Here is a 21,503-nt window from a genome sequence, read left to right on the forward strand (position 1 = left end):
CTGTCATTTAAACGAGTCAAGTCTCTGTCAGTTGTGTCATTGTGATGTCTCAAATAAAACACTGGTATATGTTCACTGTGTAAGCTAGTGCAAGCACTGACATCCGTCCTGTGTGGCGGCCCGACTACGACTGACCCCTTACTAGCCAGTATTGACATAGCGCACACTCTTTATTTGTGTAGTAGTACATCACAGTCATCTACACGAGTCTAGCATCAATTGTTTCATCTACAAAAGTCTAGCCCCAGTTATGTCATGGGTGCAGCTCTCAGACGTGTAAATACGTCACATGAGTGACGTCACGAGACGTACAGTCAGCGTCAAATAGTTCGTGACACCGAAAGTGGCCAAAAAGTTGATAACACAACCTTATTACAATAAAAGAAAGACTAGAACGCTAGAGAAAACTATAACGCTGACTGTATCTGTCAAGGACATGAGCACATCCTTGATGACATGCAGCCAGACCTAGTCTGTGCTACCTACACGAGTCTATGTAAATGTGTCACATACATGAGTAGTCTTATTTGTCTAGTCTCAATTTCGTCATCTAAGCGAGTCAAGTATCTGTTCTGTCATCTACATAAGTCTAGTCTCATTTGTTTTGATGACGTCACACGAGTGACGTCACGTCACTTACCGGATAAGGACATGAGAACATCCTTGATGACGTGCAGCCAGATGGTGCGCCGCGGACACAGCTGGTCCATCGCCGTCTCGTGGAGTTCGTTGAGGTTCAGAGTATAGATGCCTTCTTCAGCACCTGGGAATGGATAATAGATAGATATAACGTTTATTACCTTTACAAACAGAAAGTACCAAAAGTAGGATTAAAAACAGAGAGCTCATCAGACTACGGGGCTATTCCCACCACTCGTTCCCACAGCTGCAACTCCTGTGTAAAGTCTGGTCGCTGAGTACGTAGAATTTCGTACAATGACCCCAAGCTACCTATCCTTATCGCTCGCGCGTAATTATAATGCTGTCGCGATTGTGCGACCGGCGGCAGCAGTGAGTCTCAAAATAAAATTGGCCTGTTGACAGTTTCTGTATGGGAAATATGACAGTGTCAATTTTTTTCTTTGGATATTAGATATCCGACGTTTGAAAAATATCCCTTAAAGTATTTTTTTTTGTTTGTAAGCACTCACCAATGAGTATGTGTTGATCCCTCGTGTCGGGATGTATCCAGGAGGCTGTACAGTTTATCCTGAGCGGGCAGCCGTTGAATACCTGAAGGCGTAAATAATATTACCGTAAATATTTATTAGAATCAAATAGAAGACCAAATTGCTTTGAACATCGACTACCGTCTGTCGCACAACGGGGACAGATGAATGAATGTTATTAAGCAATTTTAAAAATGAGACATACACAAGGGACAAAAGTGGCATAATAATAAATTACAGGGACTTATCATTTGAGATGTCAACTACTATCTGCCAATCTTGCTTGCCCATTTTTTTAAGTAGTGTTAGAGTCAAAATTATACTGGGAAGGTTAAAAGCGAGATTGAAAAGCCTAATAAAATCAAAAAAGTTATGACTTTTTGCCTTTGTGACCTCTGTCTAAATTGTGCCTCTTCTTTAGTGATTATTTATTCCCTTTTTTGTTTTCTGTAAAGCCTGGTCCGTGAGCACGTAGAATTTTGTCCAATGACCCCAAGCTACCCATCCTTATCGCTCGCGCGTAATTATGTTGCTGTCGCGCTCGCACACTCACTGCGGGCGCGCGTCGCACAGTCGCGACAGCAATATAATTACGCGCGAGCGATAAGGATGGGCAGCTTGGGGTCATTGGACAAAATTCTACGTGCTCACGGACCAGACTATAGAAGGATCGTCGTTTCAGCCAAATGACGTCCACTGCTGGACAAAGGCCTCCCCCAAGGTTTTCCACATTGAACGGTCCTGCGCTGCCCGCATCCAGGCTCTTCCCGCGACCTTTACCAGATCGTCGGTCCACCTAGTAGGAGGCCTGCCCACATATAGAAGGATCATCATCATCAACAGCCCTTTACAGTCCACTGCTGGACTATGAGCCTCCTCCACAATAGTGGAGGGTTTTGCCATAATCTCCACGCTTGGCAGGCGGGTTGGAGATCGCAGTTTAAAAGATTGATGTTTTTCAGAGAGCGCTGCTGCCCATTCTCTATTTGTTGTGTAGTCCCTAAGTCGCCTCTTACGACACCCGCGGGAAGAGTAGGGGTTGGTGACAAATGTATTCTACTCTGCCGTCACCACACGGCTTATAGAAGGATATTCCCAGCTATTCATAGTACGTACCTTGGAGAAGCAAGCCCCCATATGCACCTTGGGCGTGGGCGGCAACCCGTTGGGGGCGGGGCGTGGGGGCGTGTGCGCGCGCCGGCCCCGCCCCCTTCGCGGGGGCACCACCGGCGCCGCGCTGTTCGACACGTCCACTGGAATGTGGAGCTTGGTGAGTGGGCAATAGGGTTGAGATTTCATTGTACAGACATCAGACAAACTATACAACTTAAAAAGTAATGCCGCGCCGCTTCCCGATACGTCCACTGGAATGTGGGGCTTGGTGAGCGAGTAATAGGGTAGGTATTTCTTTGACCAGACAATATACACCATTCTATTTTGTTAGAAATTCGCTCATACTACAATTTTCTTAAAAAGTAGCCCCGCGCTGTTGCCCGACACGTCCACTGGAATGTGGAGCTTGGTGAGTGGGCAATAGGGTAAGGATTTCTTTGTACAGACATCAGACAAACTATACAACTTGAAAAGTAATGCCACGCCGTTGCCCGACACGTCCACTGGAATGTGGGGCTTAGTTAGCTTGGAATAGGGTAGATATTTCATTGTACGGAGTTCGTCATGTCCACCGGAAAGTGGAGCTTGGTGAGCGTGTATACGGTAATACGGTACGTATTTCTTTGTACTGACTATAACATTTGGTTGAAAAATGGCCCCTATTTCAACTAAATGATGCCACAGTGTTTTGCTTGACTTGCGTGTCAAGGTGATGACCTGTGTTTCATTAGATATTCAGTTCTGGACTGAATGAATATGTATCATTTCAACATAATTATCGTTTAAAACGTTGTACGCCACGCGGCTCACCGGTGAGCCTCGAATAATAGTTATATTATGTCTAATGTCTCGGCAGTCAGTCTTAATGAGACCGATAAAATGATGTTCCCTTCGTGATAAAATATCTCGTCTCTTTACGTGATAAAATATAAAAAAGGACCAAAAACGAATATCCTCTTCAAACGGCAAAAACTTACATTTATAATCAAGTAATAAAGAAACCACAAATTACCATATTGCTTAAAGATTTCCACATACCTTTATTCTCCACTTTCGCCTTGTCCCTCTGACTATCCGACAGACTCCTCTGTCTTTGGCTGACCTTCATCTCCTCTTCACTCAACTCTTTCTTAGCCTTCTCCTCATCCACCATATTGAATATCTCGTCCACAGACGACGTTTTCCGTTTATTATTTTCCAACTCGCACTGACAGAATTGACTCAAGTCTATACCAGCTGTCACTGAATCAGAATTATGCCTATTATGCCTCTTTCTATGCTCATAATTCTTATCGTCCATATCTAAACTCATATCTATTTTCCTACACAAATCGTCGTCCGATTGACCGCCGTTTTCTAACTTATCGTCAGCTATGCGTAAACGATTCGCTATTTGTAGCGCTCTGAAGTTGGACACGGATATCTTTTGCTTTTTACAAATATCACAGTGCACGATCCCCGAGTCGGAGGTTTGCTTAGAACAGTTGCGGTAGTAACTAAGTATATCTCCATTAGAATTGCAAGCGTCGCAGGAGCATTTGGACGCCACAGATCTCTGTAAGTCGCTTAGCGTGTTGTCGTCTCTTGGCTCTGGTTTTGGGCATAGACCACACTCGCAATTCGCGTTCCTAATCTGTGGCGAGTCGACGATTGCGTCACTCTCCGGTTGATCAACATACATGATGTCTGTCTCCCCCATTTTCCTACATAAAGGATCGTCGATTGACACTCTAGAAGCTCCTATAGGACTTTGGAAATTCGACGCTAGATTTTGATAGATATTCGTGGTGGAGTTGTTAAGGAAGTTTTGCTTCAATTGAATGCATTGTGAGAGGTGCTGGTCGTGTATGTGCGTTGACAGCCCGGGGTTGCCAGCTTGCGCCATCGCCGCGGTGTCAGCCGTAAGCGGCAGTGTTGCCCTGTTAAAAAAATAAAGTTACCAATTTGGTATTTTTTCGGCGGTTTTAGTAGAAGCTGCGTCGTTGGATGCAGTGCTGTTATTTTTAAGCCAGGGGTTGTGCTGTTAGATACGTTTTATTTCATGTTATTTTAAAATCAAGCTGGTTATTTATTTATTTTAGTTAAATAACAAGTGGTGCTGGTGGAACGTAATACCTTCAAAATACGTAAAAGGGTTTAAAAATATAATATTATTTGTGTTATATTACTTTCATTTCTACACATTTTTATAATCTTTTTTATTTATTGCTAAGCTTATTTAAATAACAAAAAAATAATCCATGCCACATGCTATGAAACCACATGTCATGTGATTGTATTTTTCACATGAAATACGGTTTAGGATTGGGCAAAAATAAAAATACATCTACGCAAAACCATTTAAATTATATCAAACATGTACATAATCTTAAAAATACACTGTTCGGAATAAACAAAACTAAACAAATACCTAAATAATATACAATATTTTAAAGGGTTAATTTATTATAACAAAGAATGTATTTTCCAATAAACCTTCTTTATTTACCTACAGTTTAATATTACCAATTACAAAAATTATATAAAATTAATTTACTATTTTTTCTATGGTAACTAAGCCGATACAAAAAAGTAAAAAACCAAACAAACCAATTTTATTCCGAACAGGACTAGTACAGTTGTGTTGCCATAATAAATAAAAATTATACCAATATTAAAAATAGATTTTCGTAGTGTTGCTACAAATAAATATACCGAGTGTTTTTAATATCGCCAATTCGCAAACTTTGCTTTTATGATTACCAGACAACTGAGAAACGTAGTTTAAAGCTTTTGATTTTTTAGATACATTTAAAAATCTTATACATTTACAAATATTTACATAGAAAACACCTAGAAATGATACTTGTCTCGTGCGGGTATAGGTGTACTGCAGGTGCAACCTTTAGCGTAGTTGTTCGACACGCAATTACCAGAAAAAGTACTAAATATTTCCCAAACGAAAGTACCAGTTAGTATTTTTTGATCTGGCAATTGATTTTTTGGTACAATTTGCAATTTTACTATGGCAACACCATACATACAAAGCGTTCTACACACAAACTGTACATGCAATGTATTGTCCCTCTTATATGTTTACCTTAGCATTAATTCTTCGTCAATATATTGCAAGAGGCTCCTAAAACAAACAGAGACAGCTTACAAAGTGCCGCACACCGCACTGTAGACCTAATGTGTGTAGGAATACGGTCTGAAGTTATTTGACGAGTTTGAGTTAGAACAGCAGTTGTCCTTGTCATCATTGCGATATTATGGAATCCATATTTCATCAGTTTATTCTTGACTTTAAAACAAGTAGATAGAGTTCAAAATAAGCTTGTTACTATACTCTTAAGGCTGATTTACACGTGTTAAGTAGATAACTAAATTTTTACTTGATTTTTCTGTCAAGTTGGTGGGCGTGGCTTGTCACTTGACACTCGTTTGACAATCAGTTTCATAGTAAACAAGAGCTTGACGTTTGGAATTAAGTTAAAATTTAGTTACGATGCAATTTCATCACTTAAAATTAAGTTAAAATTTAGTTACCTACTTAACTACTTAATACGTGTAAACCAGCCATTAGTGCCTTATAAAAGATTCAAATACTTAGTCTATTTAAGAGCGTTGTAGCAAAAAGTTGGCGTTCGAATTTTAGGTTTTTATTGCTTGACGTCGCGTAGTGAGTGCGCAAACTGCATTTATCTGTACAATTTCAACGCTGCGTCGACTAAACGATCTTAATCCGTAGTTGTATCGTACCTAAGACAGTACATCATACATAATAATAAAGAAATAATGTATAATTTACCTATTTGATTTTTTCTCAGATCAGACTTTTAGCAAAATCAAGTTACGTAATTAATGTATTTTTACACTAGTAAATCCCGCGACAAGTTTTTAATCTTTAAATTGAGTAAAGTAATAAGTTGATGGGTTAGAAAGAATTTATGTTTTATTTTATTCTTTTTACAGCATCAAAAGCTTGTTTATNAGATATTTTTTCTTTTTCACACAATAATAGTACTATGTTTCTTCTTAAGTTTAAAGTAGTTTATGTTGCCAAATGACTTTTAGATTATGAGATGTGACCTGTTTTCTTGCTGTAATTTTCTCGAATTTTGACTATCTTAGACATGATAAAAATGCATTTTAATGAATTAAACATCAAAATTTTCTCAATACACTTTCTTCTTCAGGGTATGCTTATTCTAATGAATGCATTCTATCTTCTTACTTAGAAATAAATTTGTTATAATATTAGTTCAAAGTTGTGCCTTCGCGAGTTACCTGGAAATCGGGCTTTCAAAATTCGCTGTTTTCGTAGGAAAAAATCCAATTTGAACGAGATTTTGTCAATAGACATTCCGTAAAAACGTATGATAATTACGATGATATAAGTCAAAAGAAGCTATAACAATAAATTATATGACTAAAATCATTTCGAAATCTGACAAATTTACAATTTCTGCATGAAAAATGTGACAACGCTCTTAAGAACAAATCATCTTTTAAAGGTTTTAAAATACATTGGAATTTGAACTTAATTTCTTAAGCATAAAGCTTAAATCGTTTGATAAAAATTTAGATGGGTTAACCCACATTAAAAAATCAGAAATAATATTTTAATGCAACTTCAGACCGCATTTACATCTAAAACTCAATGACAATATCACATCAAAGCTTATTTATTATTCGCTAATATTTTCAAAGTTCGCGTACAATCTTACCTTTATTCACCAATGTTTGTTCACATTTAATGGCCAAAAAAAGAAGCCAAACAGACAAAATCGCGTTTTTTTATACATGCACATAATATTGACAATGTAAAGATGCGAGCGCCCCTGGTGGTTAAATGTGGAAGTTGGATATAGTTGAATATAGCAAAAAAAATATAACTAAATCAAATATTCTTTGGTATAAGTTTGTCCCATTCACTCATTTATGAATAAAACAAAATGAGTTTTATTTCCAAAGTTAGCTGAGAATATAAAGAAGGATTGATACCAAGCTATGATTGGTTGAATTAAATATTTCTAAAGCCCGGTCCGTGAGCACGTAGAATTTTGTCCAATGACCCCAAGCTTCCCATCCTTATCGCTCGCGCGTAATTATGTTGCTATCGCGCTCGCACACTCACTGCGGGTGCCAGTCGCACAGTCGCGACAGCAATATAATTACTCACGAACGATAAGGATGGGTAGCTTGGGGTCATTGGACAAAATTCTACGTGCTCACAGACCGGGCTATAGTATAGTAATATTTCCGCCATCCTAAAAAACTCAAATTAATATCGGTCTAAGGGGCGGGGTCATTACAATAATCTACTAACTTGCCAACGGGAATCGAACTAGCGTCCTACTTTCAAATCTGTAGTCCGATATCTAAACCGTTAGTTTATTGTCGCTTAAACTTGAGTTTGAACTTCTCAAAGCTAGATAGAACACGAGCTTCCGTTAACTCCACATCTTACCACCAGATTGCATCTTTGTATTGCCAACATAAAAAAGTCAATGTGACTATACTAATCACAAATGTGCAATCATATTGACACTCCACATATCATTTACAATACCATACACACTATAATAAAAATATTCAAAAAAGAATCTACATCTAAAAACAAATAAAAATCCTCCACCAAAAAAAAACGCACACAATTTTGAAAAAAATAATCAAGAAATAAAAATAACACGTTGTTAGAACAAAAAGCTTCAGCGCCAAAATGTTTGTTAACTCAAATCGTTGAAAAAATTTTGAATTTATCAACTTAAAGTTTCCAAATAAAATACCTCAGAGACATTCTCATAATATCATCCCCAGTGATCACCCGACACCACTTGCTATAACACAATAATGATAAATATCAAATAAATAAATAAGACGGTTACATAAATAAATGGCACTATAGGTTGGTGATGAGAAGACGTTTGAAAATTGAGTTGATTTATTTTTAGTATAAAAAAATTGAGACATAGTAGTGACCCTTGGAGAGTCCTATAAATAGGAATTGAGGCAGGAAAGTACTGTGCATATGGCTGATTAGGCAAAGCCTAGAGTCTACCTGGCTCTAGTTTTTTATTGATTAAAGTCAGTAGAATATTTTATGAAGAACCATGAAGATTTATTTTCAATCAGGAGCTAGTTAATTTCAAATAAAATTTGAGTTGAGTGACCACAATTAAAATATTCCAAACAATATTAACGTGTGTGTTTTTTGAAATATCTATGCTTAAAAGTCGAACTGTTAGGCCCAGAATAGACGGTGAAACGCAACTGCAATGAAACTGCAACTTTGTAATGATTCTGATGAATGAAACTGAAAGTTTCAAACTGGTCGCGTCATGTGTGGTCTCTCAACGGACGCTATGGCAGAAACTTAGATGCAACTCAAAAGTAACTAGCGTTGCAGATTCGTTTCACCGTCTGTTCTGGGCCTTAAAGGGACACAACAAGCTATGAATTTGAGTTTTCTTTTGGATCTTTATACAAGTCAATAAGTTCCAAAATCAAATAGGCACCACTCATTTCTCATAACCGTCTTCTCACCACCAACCAAAGGAAAGGTAAAACAACTAAAGACATAAATATAAAAAGCCATATAAACTACAAACGTGATAGTTCACTCACTTTTCGCTAGATGGCATCGTATCTGTTGCGAGGTCCTGCAGTGGGTTGTGCTTGGGACAACTCATTAGGGACGCTACGCTCCAGTCTTCGCTCGATTGTCTATGGTACACTGTAAGAGAAAAATAAGTATTTTGATCTCTTTTTCAGTTGAATTATGTTTTATAATTACTGGGTGAACCGGCAGAAAGTCGCCATATATTCAGATAATTTCTTGCAAAAACGAATAAGAATGGGTATGTCAAAAAAGTTGACATACCCATTCTCAATATATTCTATCCTATGGCGGAGAATACGCTGTACTAGATTTCATAACAAGTATTTTATACGACTGAGGCCACATTCTAACATCAGTGTGGGAGACGCGTGTTTTACGATTCATACTAAATCAATAGTGCCTTGTTGAAACGAAAGCACTAAAATGTTTTGTCTCTGTTTATTGTATAAAATATATTCCCACAAGGCCTTTTATAAGGACCTTTATAGGTTGCAGGAAGGAGGTTTTCTTCCACAAATCTTGTTAGGTCCCTATAATTGATACGGTCTTACTGTCCGTGGTGCATAATATCTTTTCAAAGGTTGCGAAACCGGTTTTGTTTCCTGTTATCCGCTGTACACCTTAACTTCGAACTCCTCTTATGTTATTCTGAATAATTTTGTTGCGGAAACAATGACAGTTTAACTTTCCCCCGGGACAAACTTAGCCATCACTGGTTGGGTTATTGGCGGTCAAGCTGTAGATCCTGGCTACACAGGAGTTGCAGCGGTGGGAACAAGATGTTAGGAGTCCCGTTTCCGGCTCGTGGACGCCACTCGAGCGACTTTTTGGCACAAAAGTACATATTTGTTCTCACCGTTTCGTTTGACCGTGTCTCCCACATTGGTGGTCCGGGCAGGTAGTCCCGGGAACAGATTCTGGCGGGACAGGTCGTCTTCCGCGTCCAGGTCTATGATCGGCGAGTCGTCGTACCGGGAGCTGACGCGACCTGTAACAATAAGTAGACTATCTTATCTTGTCTTATTTAGGGCCACGCATGGGCGCAGTGCACATCGACCCAGTGGGGTCTTTTGTGCTTCCCTATACCTTTATCTCCCCTCATCCGCAAAGATCCTATCCATATAGTGAATCAAGTGCTTGGGTGAGAAGGACCTATAATCTAGGTCCTCTAATATAATATAAGTAGACTATAGTAGTATACACAACTAAAACTCCATATAATTTGTCGTTGGCGCTGTCTGTATATTAGAGACAGCGCCAACTTCTCAGCACTTGCCATATGTTTGTCTCGAAGCGCTGGTAGGGCGCTAAGTAATAGATAAGGAGACCTGTAAAGTGCCCCATAAGGGCTACTTTTTCTTTTTATTGCTTGCTATATTTGACTTTCATAAGTGCCACTTGTGGTCTAAACTGAATAAATATTTTTAATTTTGATTTTAGATTGCGGAAACGAGATGCTTGGGCTTCGCCAGCGCTTCATCTGACAGATAACTGAATGTTCTCTATCTTCTGACGTGTGACCGAGAGATGGCGCTGTCTGTAAATTAGGTCTAAGAGACAAGATGACGTATTATTTGTTGATGCTTTTATAAGAGGATTGCTAAGTAGCTACTTATCTAGCAATTCAGGACGCACACAGTCTACTTGGCTAGTGTTTTACAGTCAGCTACCTACTTACCATCATCAGCTAGCGACTTGCGAGTACATTTGCCTACTACACCGGTGTTGCGGTGTTTTTCTTAGTTTTATTGGTGTGTGTTTTAGCTACTTACTCTCGTCAGGCAGTCGTTCAACCTTCGGGCTATGCTAGAGTCATTTGTCATTGCTTTAATGAAGGGGGAAAGGTTAATTCTTAGTTACTTACCCTCATCAGGCAGCCTAGCGGTCCTAGCCACAGCGGGTGCATCTCCAGACACGTCTCTCTCTGGCAGCAAGCTGCGCGGGCGCGTCGTGGGCCACGTGACGTCATCACGTGACGTCTAGTGTCTAGTAGATCACTACCTATCCTCTATCTTGTGACTTAAGACCGAGAGATGGCACTGTCTGTATATTAGATGAGGACGAGATGCGTGGGCCTCGCCATCTGAATCTGACAGATAATTGATTGTTCTCTATTTTCTGACTTGTGACCGAGAGATGGCGCTGTCTGTACATTAGGTCGCGGTGACGAGATGACGTGAAGTTTGCGATGCTTTATTAGGGGGGGAGGGTAACTAAATTACTACTTATCTAGTGTTTCACAGTCAGCTAGCTATTATTGATCACCTGGCTACCTACCCGAGTATATTTGTCCACGCTACATGTTTTTGTCGTTGTTTTAATAGTGTGGGGGTTTACTATGTTGCTTAGCCTCATAAGGTACTCTAAGATCGATTTAACCTCGTAAAGCCCGGTCTCCGAGCACGTAGAATTTTACCCCAAGCTACCCATCCTTATCGCTCGCGCGTAATTATGTTGCTGTCGCGCTCGCACACTCACTGCGGGCGCCCGTCGCACAGTCGCGACAGCAATATAATTACGCGCGAGCGATAAGGATGGGTAGCTTGGAGTCATTGGACAAAATTCTACGTGCTCGGCGACCAGACTATAATTGCTTTCATGTGTGTGTGTTTTCTCTACCTACCCTCATCAGGAAGTCTGGCAGTCCTAGCCACAGCGGATGCGTCTCCAGACACGTCTCTCTCTGGCAGCAAGCTGCGCGGACGCGTCGTGGGCCGAGCCGCCGCTTGGTCGGCTAACACACGGCGGCCGCGGCCCGTGTGACGTCATCACGTGACGCCTAGTGTCTAAAGCCTGGTCCGTGAGCACGTAGAATTTTGTCCAATGACCCCAAGCTGCCCAACCTTATCGCTCGCGCGTAATTATATTGCTGTCGCGACTGTGCGACGCGCGACCGCAGTGAGTGTGCGAGCGTGACAGCAACATAATTAGTATATCACTACCTTTTGTCGACCTTATGACTGAGGTAACTAGACTAACCGTGTCTGTATGCGGGCAGAAAGACACTTCTGTACTCTGCTGGATTGACCATTCCTTGAGTCATTAATCTAGACAGAATGATACTGTGAAAGCTTCTCTTAACGACCAAGAGATGGCGCTATCTCTGTATTATAGTCTATCCAATATAGCTTGATTAGAATGACGGCTGTCAAACGAATGTGACTAGTGATGGGTATGTTTCATACGGTTCACATAGATGTATCGATAAGTTTTCGAAAAAATGATATAAAAAAATGCACCCAATTTTTCTTCATATCTTTATTCATAAAAATGACAATTATTATTTAAATTTAAAGACAGTAAAATTTAAAATTCATGTCAAGGGTGTACAACCTAAGTCGTAGTCATTATCATCAGTGTTCTTCAGTGGTTTTTTCCTCTCGCTAGAGGGCGGTGGGCATCTCTTCTAGAGCAACGGTGCTATGAATACCCAAAAAATTACCGGTGATTGATTTCCGATGTTTGATTGTTTAAGAATGAAATGTTTTTTGGTTTTTAATAGTGAACATTTAGAAAAACGTATAACTTGACTTAAATATGTTAAAAAATTAGTTAGAAATTTTTTTTGTTAAATATGTGAGTGTCTAAGGACATGGCCATGACACTGAGTGTCTAAGGACATGGCCATGACACTGAGTGTCTAAGGACATGGCCATGACACTGAGTGTCTAAGGACATGGCCATGACACTGAGTGTCTAAGGACATGGCCATGACACTGAGTGTCTAAGGACATGGCCATGACACTGAGTGTCTAAGGACATGGCCATGACACTGAGTGTCTAAGGACATGGCCATGACACTGAGTGTCTAAGGACATGGCCATGACACTGAGTGTCTAAGGACATGGCCATGACACTGAGTGTCTAAGGACATGGCCATGACACTGAGTGTCTAAGGACATGGCCATGACACTGAGTGTCTAAGGACATGGCCATGACACTGAGTGTCTAAGGACATGGCCATGACACTGAGTGTCTAAGGACATGGCCATGACACTGAGTGTCTAAGGACATGGCCATGACACTGAGTGTCTAAGGACATGGCCATGACACTGAGTGTCTAAGGACATGGCCATGACACTGAGTGTCTAAGGACATGGCCATGACACTGAGTGTCTAAGGACATGGCCATGACACTGAGTGTCTAAGGACATGGCCATGACACTGAGTGTCTAAGGACATGGCCATGACACTGAGTGTCTAAGGACATGGCCATGACACAGAGTGTCTAAGGACATGGCCATGACACTGAGTGTCTAAGGACATGGCCATGACACTAAGAGTATCTAAAGACATGGCCATGACACTGAGAGTATCTAAAGACATCGCTTGTCACGCGTATGCTGTTCCGTCAGCTAAGACACTTGAAACAAGTTGTTAGATCGTAGCATGCTTTGTGTTTAGTCTCGTATGGTGAGTCTGTGTGGCTGTACCTGGATGGGTGACCGACCTGACTTGTGCAGCTCCATCCATCAGTAGACACTTACAGCTGAACAACTGACGATCAAGCTTGGTGGCGCGCGAGCTATAGACACTGAGACAAATGAGCTGACAGATCGTGGCGTCCTATGGATTTGTCGTGAACCGTTCGCCATGGCTATATCAGGATGGGTGACCGACTTGCAGCAGCTTGTCAGCTATACACACTTACAGCTGAACAACTGACGATCAAGCTTGGTGGCGCGCGAGCTATAGACACAGACAAATGAGCTGACAGATCCTGGCGTCCTTTGGGTTGTTAGTGCAACACCTTTGTCCGTGGCTGCAGCAGGATGGGTGACCGAACTGCAGCAGCTGCTCAATTAGCTATACAAGTTTAGACACTAGAAATATGCTGATGGATCGCTATATCACGTAGGTCGTGTCTTCGTATGTGGCTGCTGAGTGCAGCACCTATCTTGGCGGCTGCAGCAGGATGGGTGACCGACCTGCAGCAGCTTGTCGGCTGTGGGCCGCTTCTTGGGGTTCTTGGTGAGCGCCAGTTTGAGGAAGGCGTGGAACAGCTGCGACCAGCGCTCACGCTCCTTCAGCTGCGGCGGCTTGAAGCCGGACTTCGACATGAGGAACAGCACCCTCATTGGATGGAGTTCGAACATCGGTGGCTGCAGTTCGGCTAGCTCTGGAAAGATGGACAATCAGTTTAAATAAATCTGCCATTTCATTCTTCAGTCTGGGCAAATTCAATTTAAAAAGGAAACCCCCCGATTAAGTTCCGTTAAACCCTCGCAGATTAGAAAAGAAATAATTTTATTGACACAGAAAAACCTTTATAAAAGTAGGTACAGGACAAAAATGATAATAAAAAACTGTGCCAATAGACTTCAGCTCAACATTTATCATGACATGCTCGAAAGGGCATGTCAAGAAGCTGGTCTTCCGCGGACGCCCTAAGGTAAGCTAAATATGCGTGTGTTACTTCACCACAATAGTCCAGCCTTTTAAAGTTCGCGCGTAATTATATTGCTGTCGCGCTCGCACACTCACTGCGGCCGCCCGTCGCATAGTCGCGACAGCAATACAATTACGCGCGAGCGATAAGGATGTAGCTTGGGGTCATTGGACGAAATTCTACGTGCTCGGCGACAGGACTATAGAATAGAAGATAATAATAAATGTATTTAAAAGCCTACTTGCAAAAAATAAATGAATTCAGCTAGTCCGACATCGACACCACTGGGCTATTGACACTTTAAGTTTTGGGAAGTTAATTTTATGGAAGTCTTATTAAAACATACCTATAGCAGTTATGCCACACGCCCAAATATCACAGAGTTGATTGTAACCACCTTTCCTCTCCACCGCTGCCACCTGTAAAATTATACGAGAACTTATAAATAAAGTTCAACTTTTGACAAGTGTAAACGTCCCTTTGCAGTTTTCCGCTTACAGCTGATCAATTGAGCGTTTTTAATCTGTTAAACTCTTAAGTTCAAAACAAAATCTTTCCGATTCCGTAGACGATGATAAAATTGCCACTAGTGACACTACTCAGAAATGGTGAACTAGATCCAAAAGGTCATAGCAGACATATCAAGATCAACTCGGAAAGGGATAAACATTAAACACGTATCGCCTTCCTCGAGCTGTCATTGCCTTTCGCGCGCTGTCTATTGCGAGGCGAGGCGTTTACTTTACGGTGCGGATGTTGTGTGTGTTGAAGTATGGAGTTTCATACAAAGAATACTGACCGACTCGAGTTGATACGGTTACGCTCCCTTTCCGAGTTGATAAAGTTTTTAAACCGACTGCTCCAGAAGCGAGGGTTATGTTTTCGAAGAGTTTGTTACCTCCGGCGCCATCCAATATGGAGTGCCAATAAAGGACTTCCTCTTGTTGATGGTGGCCGTAATCTGAGCTGACACCCCGAAGTCCGCCAGTTTGACGTCCCCGCACTCCGTCAGCAGGATATTCGCGCCCTTGATGTCACTGGAATAGAGGTCATTATTGTTTGAAGTTTGATATCGAGTGGCGGGAATCGTCATAATTTTTAACAGAGTTCAAAAAAGGAGGAGATATTCAATTCGATTGTATTTTTTTTATTTTGTGAATTTGAATATATTGCCTTGTGCTAAATTAATACTATTCCAACAAAAAAAAACCGGCCAAGTGCGAGTCGGGCTCGCACACCGAGGGTTCCGCCGTACAAACGTAGCGGTTTACAATTTATGACGTATTAAATCAAATTACTTACTTGATTCCGTTGCGAGTAGTGGCGAATTTCAAAATATGCGGTATGATTATTTTTTATTTATTTATTTTTCCTATATTTGCATTATAGGTAGGTACCTACCTCAGCGTTTTGAATTTTTGCGTTGATTTAGAATTTCTCACAGTTTAGAGGCAATTAGATTTAAGAAGTGTTTGATATGAATTTCAACTTTAATATCTCTACGCGTTCATGTGAAAAAGGGTAGGTAGTAAGTTTATAATTATTAAAAAAATATTTTATGTCATGTAAGCAAAAATAATATTTTAAATTTTATATAACTTCAAATTTATCATTTTCGCAATTTTTCCCGATGACAATGCAATATTATGGTACCATTGAGCTGGTCTGATGATGGAGTCGGGAGGTGGCCATAGGAACTCCTAAACAAAACGGCGGAAACTCATCGAGTTTGGGTTCGTTGGATTTGTCTTTTCGAGCACTTTAGTGTTAGATAACGTCCAGGGTCCTGAGATTAAGATATGGGTAACTTAAAAGTGTAAAATAAAATTATAATAAAAATAAACTTTTTTAAAAACAAGCTTTTATTCTGAATTTCGAAAGCTTGTAGCGCAAACAGAGAAAAAGAGGAATAAATTCCATGCGCGATACAAACTTTCGAAATTCAGAATAAAAGCTTGTTTTTAAAAAAGTTTATTTTTATTATAATTTTTTCCTTTTGAGGTACGGAACCCTAAAAAACATAAAAACGAGAAAGAAAGAACATTCAATAATTTACTGAGTTTCTTACGCCACTTTTCGACACTAACTATGTTTTCCCGAAGTTTTGGTGGGGCAAGCTTTATTGGGACATGGATTAGTGCTCTAAAAAGGGCTTACATACGAATAAATAATTTTTATTTGGGACATTAAAGGATAGATCCAATTTGAATCGTAAGAATATTGAATTATTTGACTACATTGAGAACAGAATTGAGATAGAATCTATACAGGGTGTTAGGTAAATGGGTATATCCCATACCCAATCAGTGCCTGAGATATGGGAGCGGCACGGGAGGGATTTTGACATAATATGACGTGACAGAGCATATAAATCTGAAGTGTCGCTGATGTTTGACGTTACAAAAACACCTTTCTCTGCCGCTCCCAATCTCAGGTACTGACTAAGTAAAGCGCTAAACGTGTAAATGTTTCTGTTTTGTTGTTACATTTCACATTAGTTTCCATAAAGACTGTAAACCCTTGAAAAAGAGGCTGACAATAGTGACTGAGTTTCTTGCGCTGCTTCTTCTCAGCACTGACCCATTTATTGTCCCGAAGCAGTGGTAGGGTTAATACTGGGACGTGTAAAAGTTCGTTCGTTTCAGCCGAAAGACGTCCAACGCTGGACAAAGGCCTCCCCCAAGGACTTCCACAAAGTCCGGTCCTGCGCCGCCCGCGACCTTTACCAGATCGTCAACCACGTGTAAAAGTGCTTTTACCAAAATGAGGTTTATAAGTTTTGAAATCCTCACCGATGCATCTTCCCCATACTGTGCAGGTACGAGAGGCCGGTGAGCGTCTCCCGGCACATGTAAGCTATCTGAACCTCCGTCAGGGGTCCGGTGACGTGGTAGATGTCCTGCAACATGCCAAGGATACAAATAAATTAATGTGAGAGACGATGCAAGTAATGTGAGAGACGCCCAGCATAGACAGAGACTGCTGGACAAAGGCATTCCTCGTGGATGTAGGGATTTCAAAGCAGACATTTTGAGTCATCCGTTTGCAAGACCGCACACGGAAAATTTTATGTCAAGTATGATGGAAAAGAGCCGTCTAATTGGAAAGAGCCTACAGGCATACACAGACGGTTCTTCTTAGCCGGAAAACGTCCACAACTAGATAAAGTCTCCTTTAAAGATTTACACAACTGACGAGACGATACTCCCCGCAACCTTTTCTTGGTCGTCATTCCATTGATTTGAGTGGGAGGCCAGCCTGCGTTAGATCTTCGAGATGCATAGCCAGTTGGCCACTCAAGAAAGATTATCTTTTCAAACCCCAAAAAAGGTTGTTAAAACATGGGTGCCACTTTAAGTCTCCATTGCAGGAGCACGACACGACCTCTACCTATAGCAAGTGGACAGATTCTCAGGTGGACCCTCTCTGATTTATCAAAGGCAATTTAACCGACCCAATGGAAACTCATAGGTCGAAGTAAACCATACCTGCAAGCTACCCCCTCCACAATACTCCATGGAGATCCACAGCTTATCTCTTCTGAGGTAGGAGCCATAGTACGCGACGATGTTTGGGTGCCTGCAGTCCTTCATCATCAGGATTTCCTGCTGGATGATGGCGAAGTCATCGCCTGGTTCCAGCTTGATCACCTTGATGGCGGCCAGCTCTCCGTTGCCGTTAAGCCTTTTGGCCTGGAAAGAAAGAAAAAGATGGTTAAGTTAGTCATAGTTTGGTGAGCGCCATAAGTTCTAGCTCTAAATTTTAGTCTTCTTACTAGATCGAACTTAACTTAGAAAATAGCACCTTTTAAAACGAAATTAGAGGCTAGTGTTTAGCTAAATATGCCTTCGTCAGTAAGTTTCGATACAGACAGACGTGACCTGCCCAGGTAGATTTTGAAATTAAACTGACATGTTTGTAACTCTGTCTAGGAGGTCTAAGTTTGGAGCATTGGAAGACTAGGCTTGTGGTGTATCAGCAGCTGTATAGGCAGATATTTTCGCTGTATAATATCTGTGTATAGCTGTATAGCTAAATTGACTCTTGCTAAGAAACAATGTATTTTTGAACAAAAGTTTATCAACAGATGGAAATTGACACGAGCGAAACCGTGCCCGTGGGCCGAAGCCAGAGTAAAATGTTATGTTTAATATTCTTCAAAGTTTTAATATGGACGATTAATACAACTCCAATTTATTCTACCTTCCTAAAACGTCAACGATCACCCATAGAACCTAACCAAATCTAAACAACAAAAAAATATCCGTCATAATTTAAAGATCGGCTGTGTTTGGACACTAATCACTAAAGTCGTCCGTCCGCCGGGTCACTGAACCGCGTTTATTCTGTCAAGTTAATTCGCTGATTCAGTTTGCAAGTGGGGTCGCCTGGCCGTCATATATAAAGGGTGTGATTTCTCGCCTTTGTTTCAAATTCACAGACATTACAGTGAGGTCTCACAGTCTGCGTGGACGCACAGGGTGACACACGAACCAGTCACAGAGCTCTATTTTATGAATACGGGCGTTAGTCTTTAAAGTCAGAATTTCAGTATGATTGTGTGCTTCTACGATAATTGCATTGTTAATTATTTCATTTTTATATGTAGACAGAACAACATACTAATAGGGTTCCATAGCCCCTTTGAGTACGGAACTCTAGAATTAAACAACATACTGCGTAACAATAAGCAATAATCGCGCAAGAATTTTAATAGTTACGTTAATTACGTTACATAACATAATAATATAAAAACGTCATTACTTTCTAAAAATATTATTGTATGCTACGTTAACTTTGCTTAATTTTAGAGTTGACCTTGTTATTGTTGTTATTTCGATATTGTAAATAGAACGTTCTCATGATATGTAATAATAACATTATACAATGGACGAAGCCGTTGGAATGAATAGTACTAGGGCACTATTTAAGTTGTGAGCCTCGACAACATAACGTGTTGTTAGACGACATCTGATACTTTTAATGAAAAGNAAAAGGAGAGGTGACAGGATACCTAATGGAACCGAATCGCTTTAAAACACCTGCACGTAAAGTCTAATTTTGCTTGCGCTGCTTACCCTGATCTTAAAGTGACGTAGATGAAAAGGAGAAAGCACTGAGCGTATCTAAGGTCATGGTCATGACACTGAGAGTATCTAAAGACATGGCCATGACACTGAGCGTATCTAAGGACGTTGCTTATGCTGTTCCATCAGCTAAGACACTTGAAACTAGTTGTTAAATCGTAACGTCCTTTGGGTTAGTAGTGCAGCACCAGGATGGGTGACCGACCTACAAGACTATTCCCACCTCTCGTTCCCACCGTGGCAACTCCTGTGCAGCCAGGATCTACAGCCTGCCGGCAAGAACTTGTCAGCCTTATGCTACTCAGTGTCTATAGCTGACCATCCATCAGCTGGAAATGGGTTGATGGATCTTGGCGTCTTTTGGGTTAGTAACGCCGCGCGCAGCATCTACCACTATGGCTATATCAGGATGGGTGACCGACCTGCAGCAGCTTGTCGGCTGTGGGCCGCTTCTTGGGGTTCTTGGTGAGCGCCAGCTTGAGGAAGGCGTGGAACAGCTGCGACCAGCGCTCGCGCTCCTTCAGCGGCGGCGGCTTGAAGCCCGACTTGACGCGAGGCTCACGGGACAATGGAACTGAACTTTAAAGCACCTGCACGTAGAGTCGCATTTTGCTTGCACTGCTTATGACCTTGAGGCTCACGGGACAATGGAACCGAGTCGCTTGTACGTAGTCTCACTTTGTTTACACTGCTTACCCTGACCTTGACCAAAATGACAAGGAGAGGTCACAGGATAATGGAACCGAATCGCTTTAAAACACCTGCACGTAAAGTCTAATTTTGCTTGCACTGCTTACCCTGATCTTAAAGTGACGTAGATGAAAAGGAGAGAGCGTGTGTCTAAAAGTATTTAAGGACATGGTCATGACACTGAGCGTATCTAAGGACATGGCCATAACACTGAGAGTATCTAAGAACATGGCCATGACACTGAGTGTCTAAGGACATGGCCATGACACTAAGAGTGTCTAGGGACATGGCCATGACACTAAGGGTATCTAAAGACATTGCTTGTCACGCGTATGCTGTTCCATCAGCTATAGACACTTGTTGATGGATCTTAGCGTCCTTTGGGTTAGTAGTGCAGCACCAGGATGGGTGACCGACCAACAAGAGCTTATCCTCCATCCATCAGTAGACACTTACAGCTGAACAACTGACGATCAAGCTTGGTGGCGCGCGAGCTATAGACACTGAGACAAATGAGCTGACAGATCCTGGTGTCCTTTGGGTTAGAAGTACAGCACCTGTCTCCATGGCTGTAGCAGGATGGGTGACCGACCTGCAAAAGCTTGTCAGCCTTATGCTGCTCCATTCATCAGCTATAGACACTTGAATTGGTTGATGATGAAATGGATTCTTAGTTAGTAGACCATGGTGTCCTTTGAGTTTCTCATTATGAGTGCAGCACCTATCGCCTTGGCTGGATCAGGATGGGTGACCGACCTGCAGCAGCTTGTCGGCTGTGGGCCGCTTCTTGGGGTTCTTGGTGAGCGCCAGCTTGAGGAAGGCGTGGAACAGCTGCGACCAGCGCTCGCGCTCCTTCAGCTGCGGCGGCTTGAAGCCGGATTTCGACATGAGGAACAGCACCCTCATTGGATGGAGTTCGAACATCGGTGGTTGGAGTTCGGCTAGCTCTGAAAAGATGGACAATCAGTTTAAATAAATCTTCAGTCTGCGCAAATTCAACTTTTCTTTTTAATTCTCGATCAAGTTCCGTTAACCCCTCGCGGTAAGATTAAAATAGAAAAGAAACAATTTTATTGAGACAGAAAATGCTTTATAAAAGTAGATACAGGACAAAAAATGATAGGTAATGAAATACTGTGACATGCTCGATAGGGCATGTCAAGAAGCTGGTCTTCCGCGGACGCCCTAAGGCTAAGGTAAAGGCCTCCACAGACCAAACGCAGGGCAGTAGCAGCGCAGCTTGAATGCGGGCCCGCGCAAGTTGTAATACAAGAAACTCTTTGAAGTGTGTCACACCAAATTTGATCGCGGGCCCGCGCTCCAACCGCGCCGCACTGCAACTGCCGAACGACAAACGAGGCGGCACGGGAGCGGGACAGAAGCGGCGCGGGTGCGGGACAGAAGCTGCGCGAACGCGGGCCCGCGCTGTTATATTACTATGGCGGCCATAT

At 41.5% G+C, this 21,503-nt stretch overlaps 2 protein-coding genes across 2 annotated transcripts in view; both read right to left on the reverse strand.

Moving 5' to 3' along the window:
* hppy (MAP4K3-like protein hppy) overlaps positions 1-21,503 on the reverse strand; it is a 73,973-nt gene that overhangs the window by 16,325 nt on the left and 36,145 nt on the right. The window contains exons 6-21 of the mRNA XM_028303216.1: positions 20,809-20,999; positions 20,160-20,300; positions 19,785-19,907; positions 17,764-17,967; positions 17,068-17,174; positions 15,174-15,312; positions 14,622-14,694; positions 13,815-14,005; positions 11,510-11,648; positions 9,743-9,874; positions 8,892-9,000; positions 5,362-5,400; positions 3,321-4,201; positions 2,286-2,422; positions 1,152-1,233; positions 641-763 (exon numbers count right to left, since the gene is read on the reverse strand). Of these exons, the coding sequence (XP_028159017.1) occupies positions 641-763; positions 1,152-1,233; positions 2,286-2,422; positions 3,321-4,201; positions 5,362-5,400; positions 8,892-9,000; positions 9,743-9,874; positions 11,510-11,648; positions 13,815-14,005; positions 14,622-14,694; positions 15,174-15,312; positions 17,068-17,174; positions 17,764-17,967; positions 19,785-19,907; positions 20,160-20,300; positions 20,809-20,999 (2,811 nt within the window). The remainder of the gene's footprint in view (positions 1-640; positions 764-1,151; positions 1,234-2,285; positions 2,423-3,320; positions 4,202-5,361; positions 5,401-8,891; positions 9,001-9,742; positions 9,875-11,509; positions 11,649-13,814; positions 14,006-14,621; positions 14,695-15,173; positions 15,313-17,067; positions 17,175-17,763; positions 17,968-19,784; positions 19,908-20,159; positions 20,301-20,808; positions 21,000-21,503) is intronic.
* LOC114351845 (MAP4K3-like protein hppy) lies at positions 13,381-17,963 on the reverse strand. The gene is made up of 5 exons (XM_028303185.1): positions 17,764-17,963; positions 17,068-17,174; positions 15,174-15,312; positions 14,622-14,694; positions 13,381-14,005 (listed from the first exon to the last, which is right to left on the reverse strand). Exons 1-5 carry the CDS (start codon positions 17,869-17,871, stop codon positions 13,737-13,739), a joined length of 696 nt encoding a protein of 231 aa, XP_028158986.1. The 5' UTR covers positions 17,872-17,963; the 3' UTR covers positions 13,381-13,736.

Source organism: Ostrinia furnacalis, unplaced genomic scaffold (assembly GCF_004193835.3).
Source record: "Ostrinia furnacalis isolate ACB-3 unplaced genomic scaffold, ASM419383v2 OfSCF0093, whole genome shotgun sequence".
NCBI classification, from domain to species: Eukaryota; Metazoa; Arthropoda; class Insecta; order Lepidoptera; family Crambidae; genus Ostrinia; species Ostrinia furnacalis.

Excerpts from the sequence above, each read along its gene's own strand:
- LOC114351845 (XM_028303185.1), bottom strand. The coding sequence starts at position 17,871 with ATGATGAAGGACTGCAGGCACCCAAACATCGTCGCGTACTATGGCTCC. Across the intron at positions 14,695-15,173 it reads CATATTGGATGGCGCCGGAG|GTGGCAGCGGTGGAGAGGAA; the intron begins GTAACAAACTCT and ends ATAATTTTACAG. Across the intron at positions 14,006-14,621 it reads GTGTGGCATAACTGCTATAG|AGCTAGCCGAACTGCAGCCA; the intron begins GTATGTTTTAAT and ends CCATCTTTCCAG.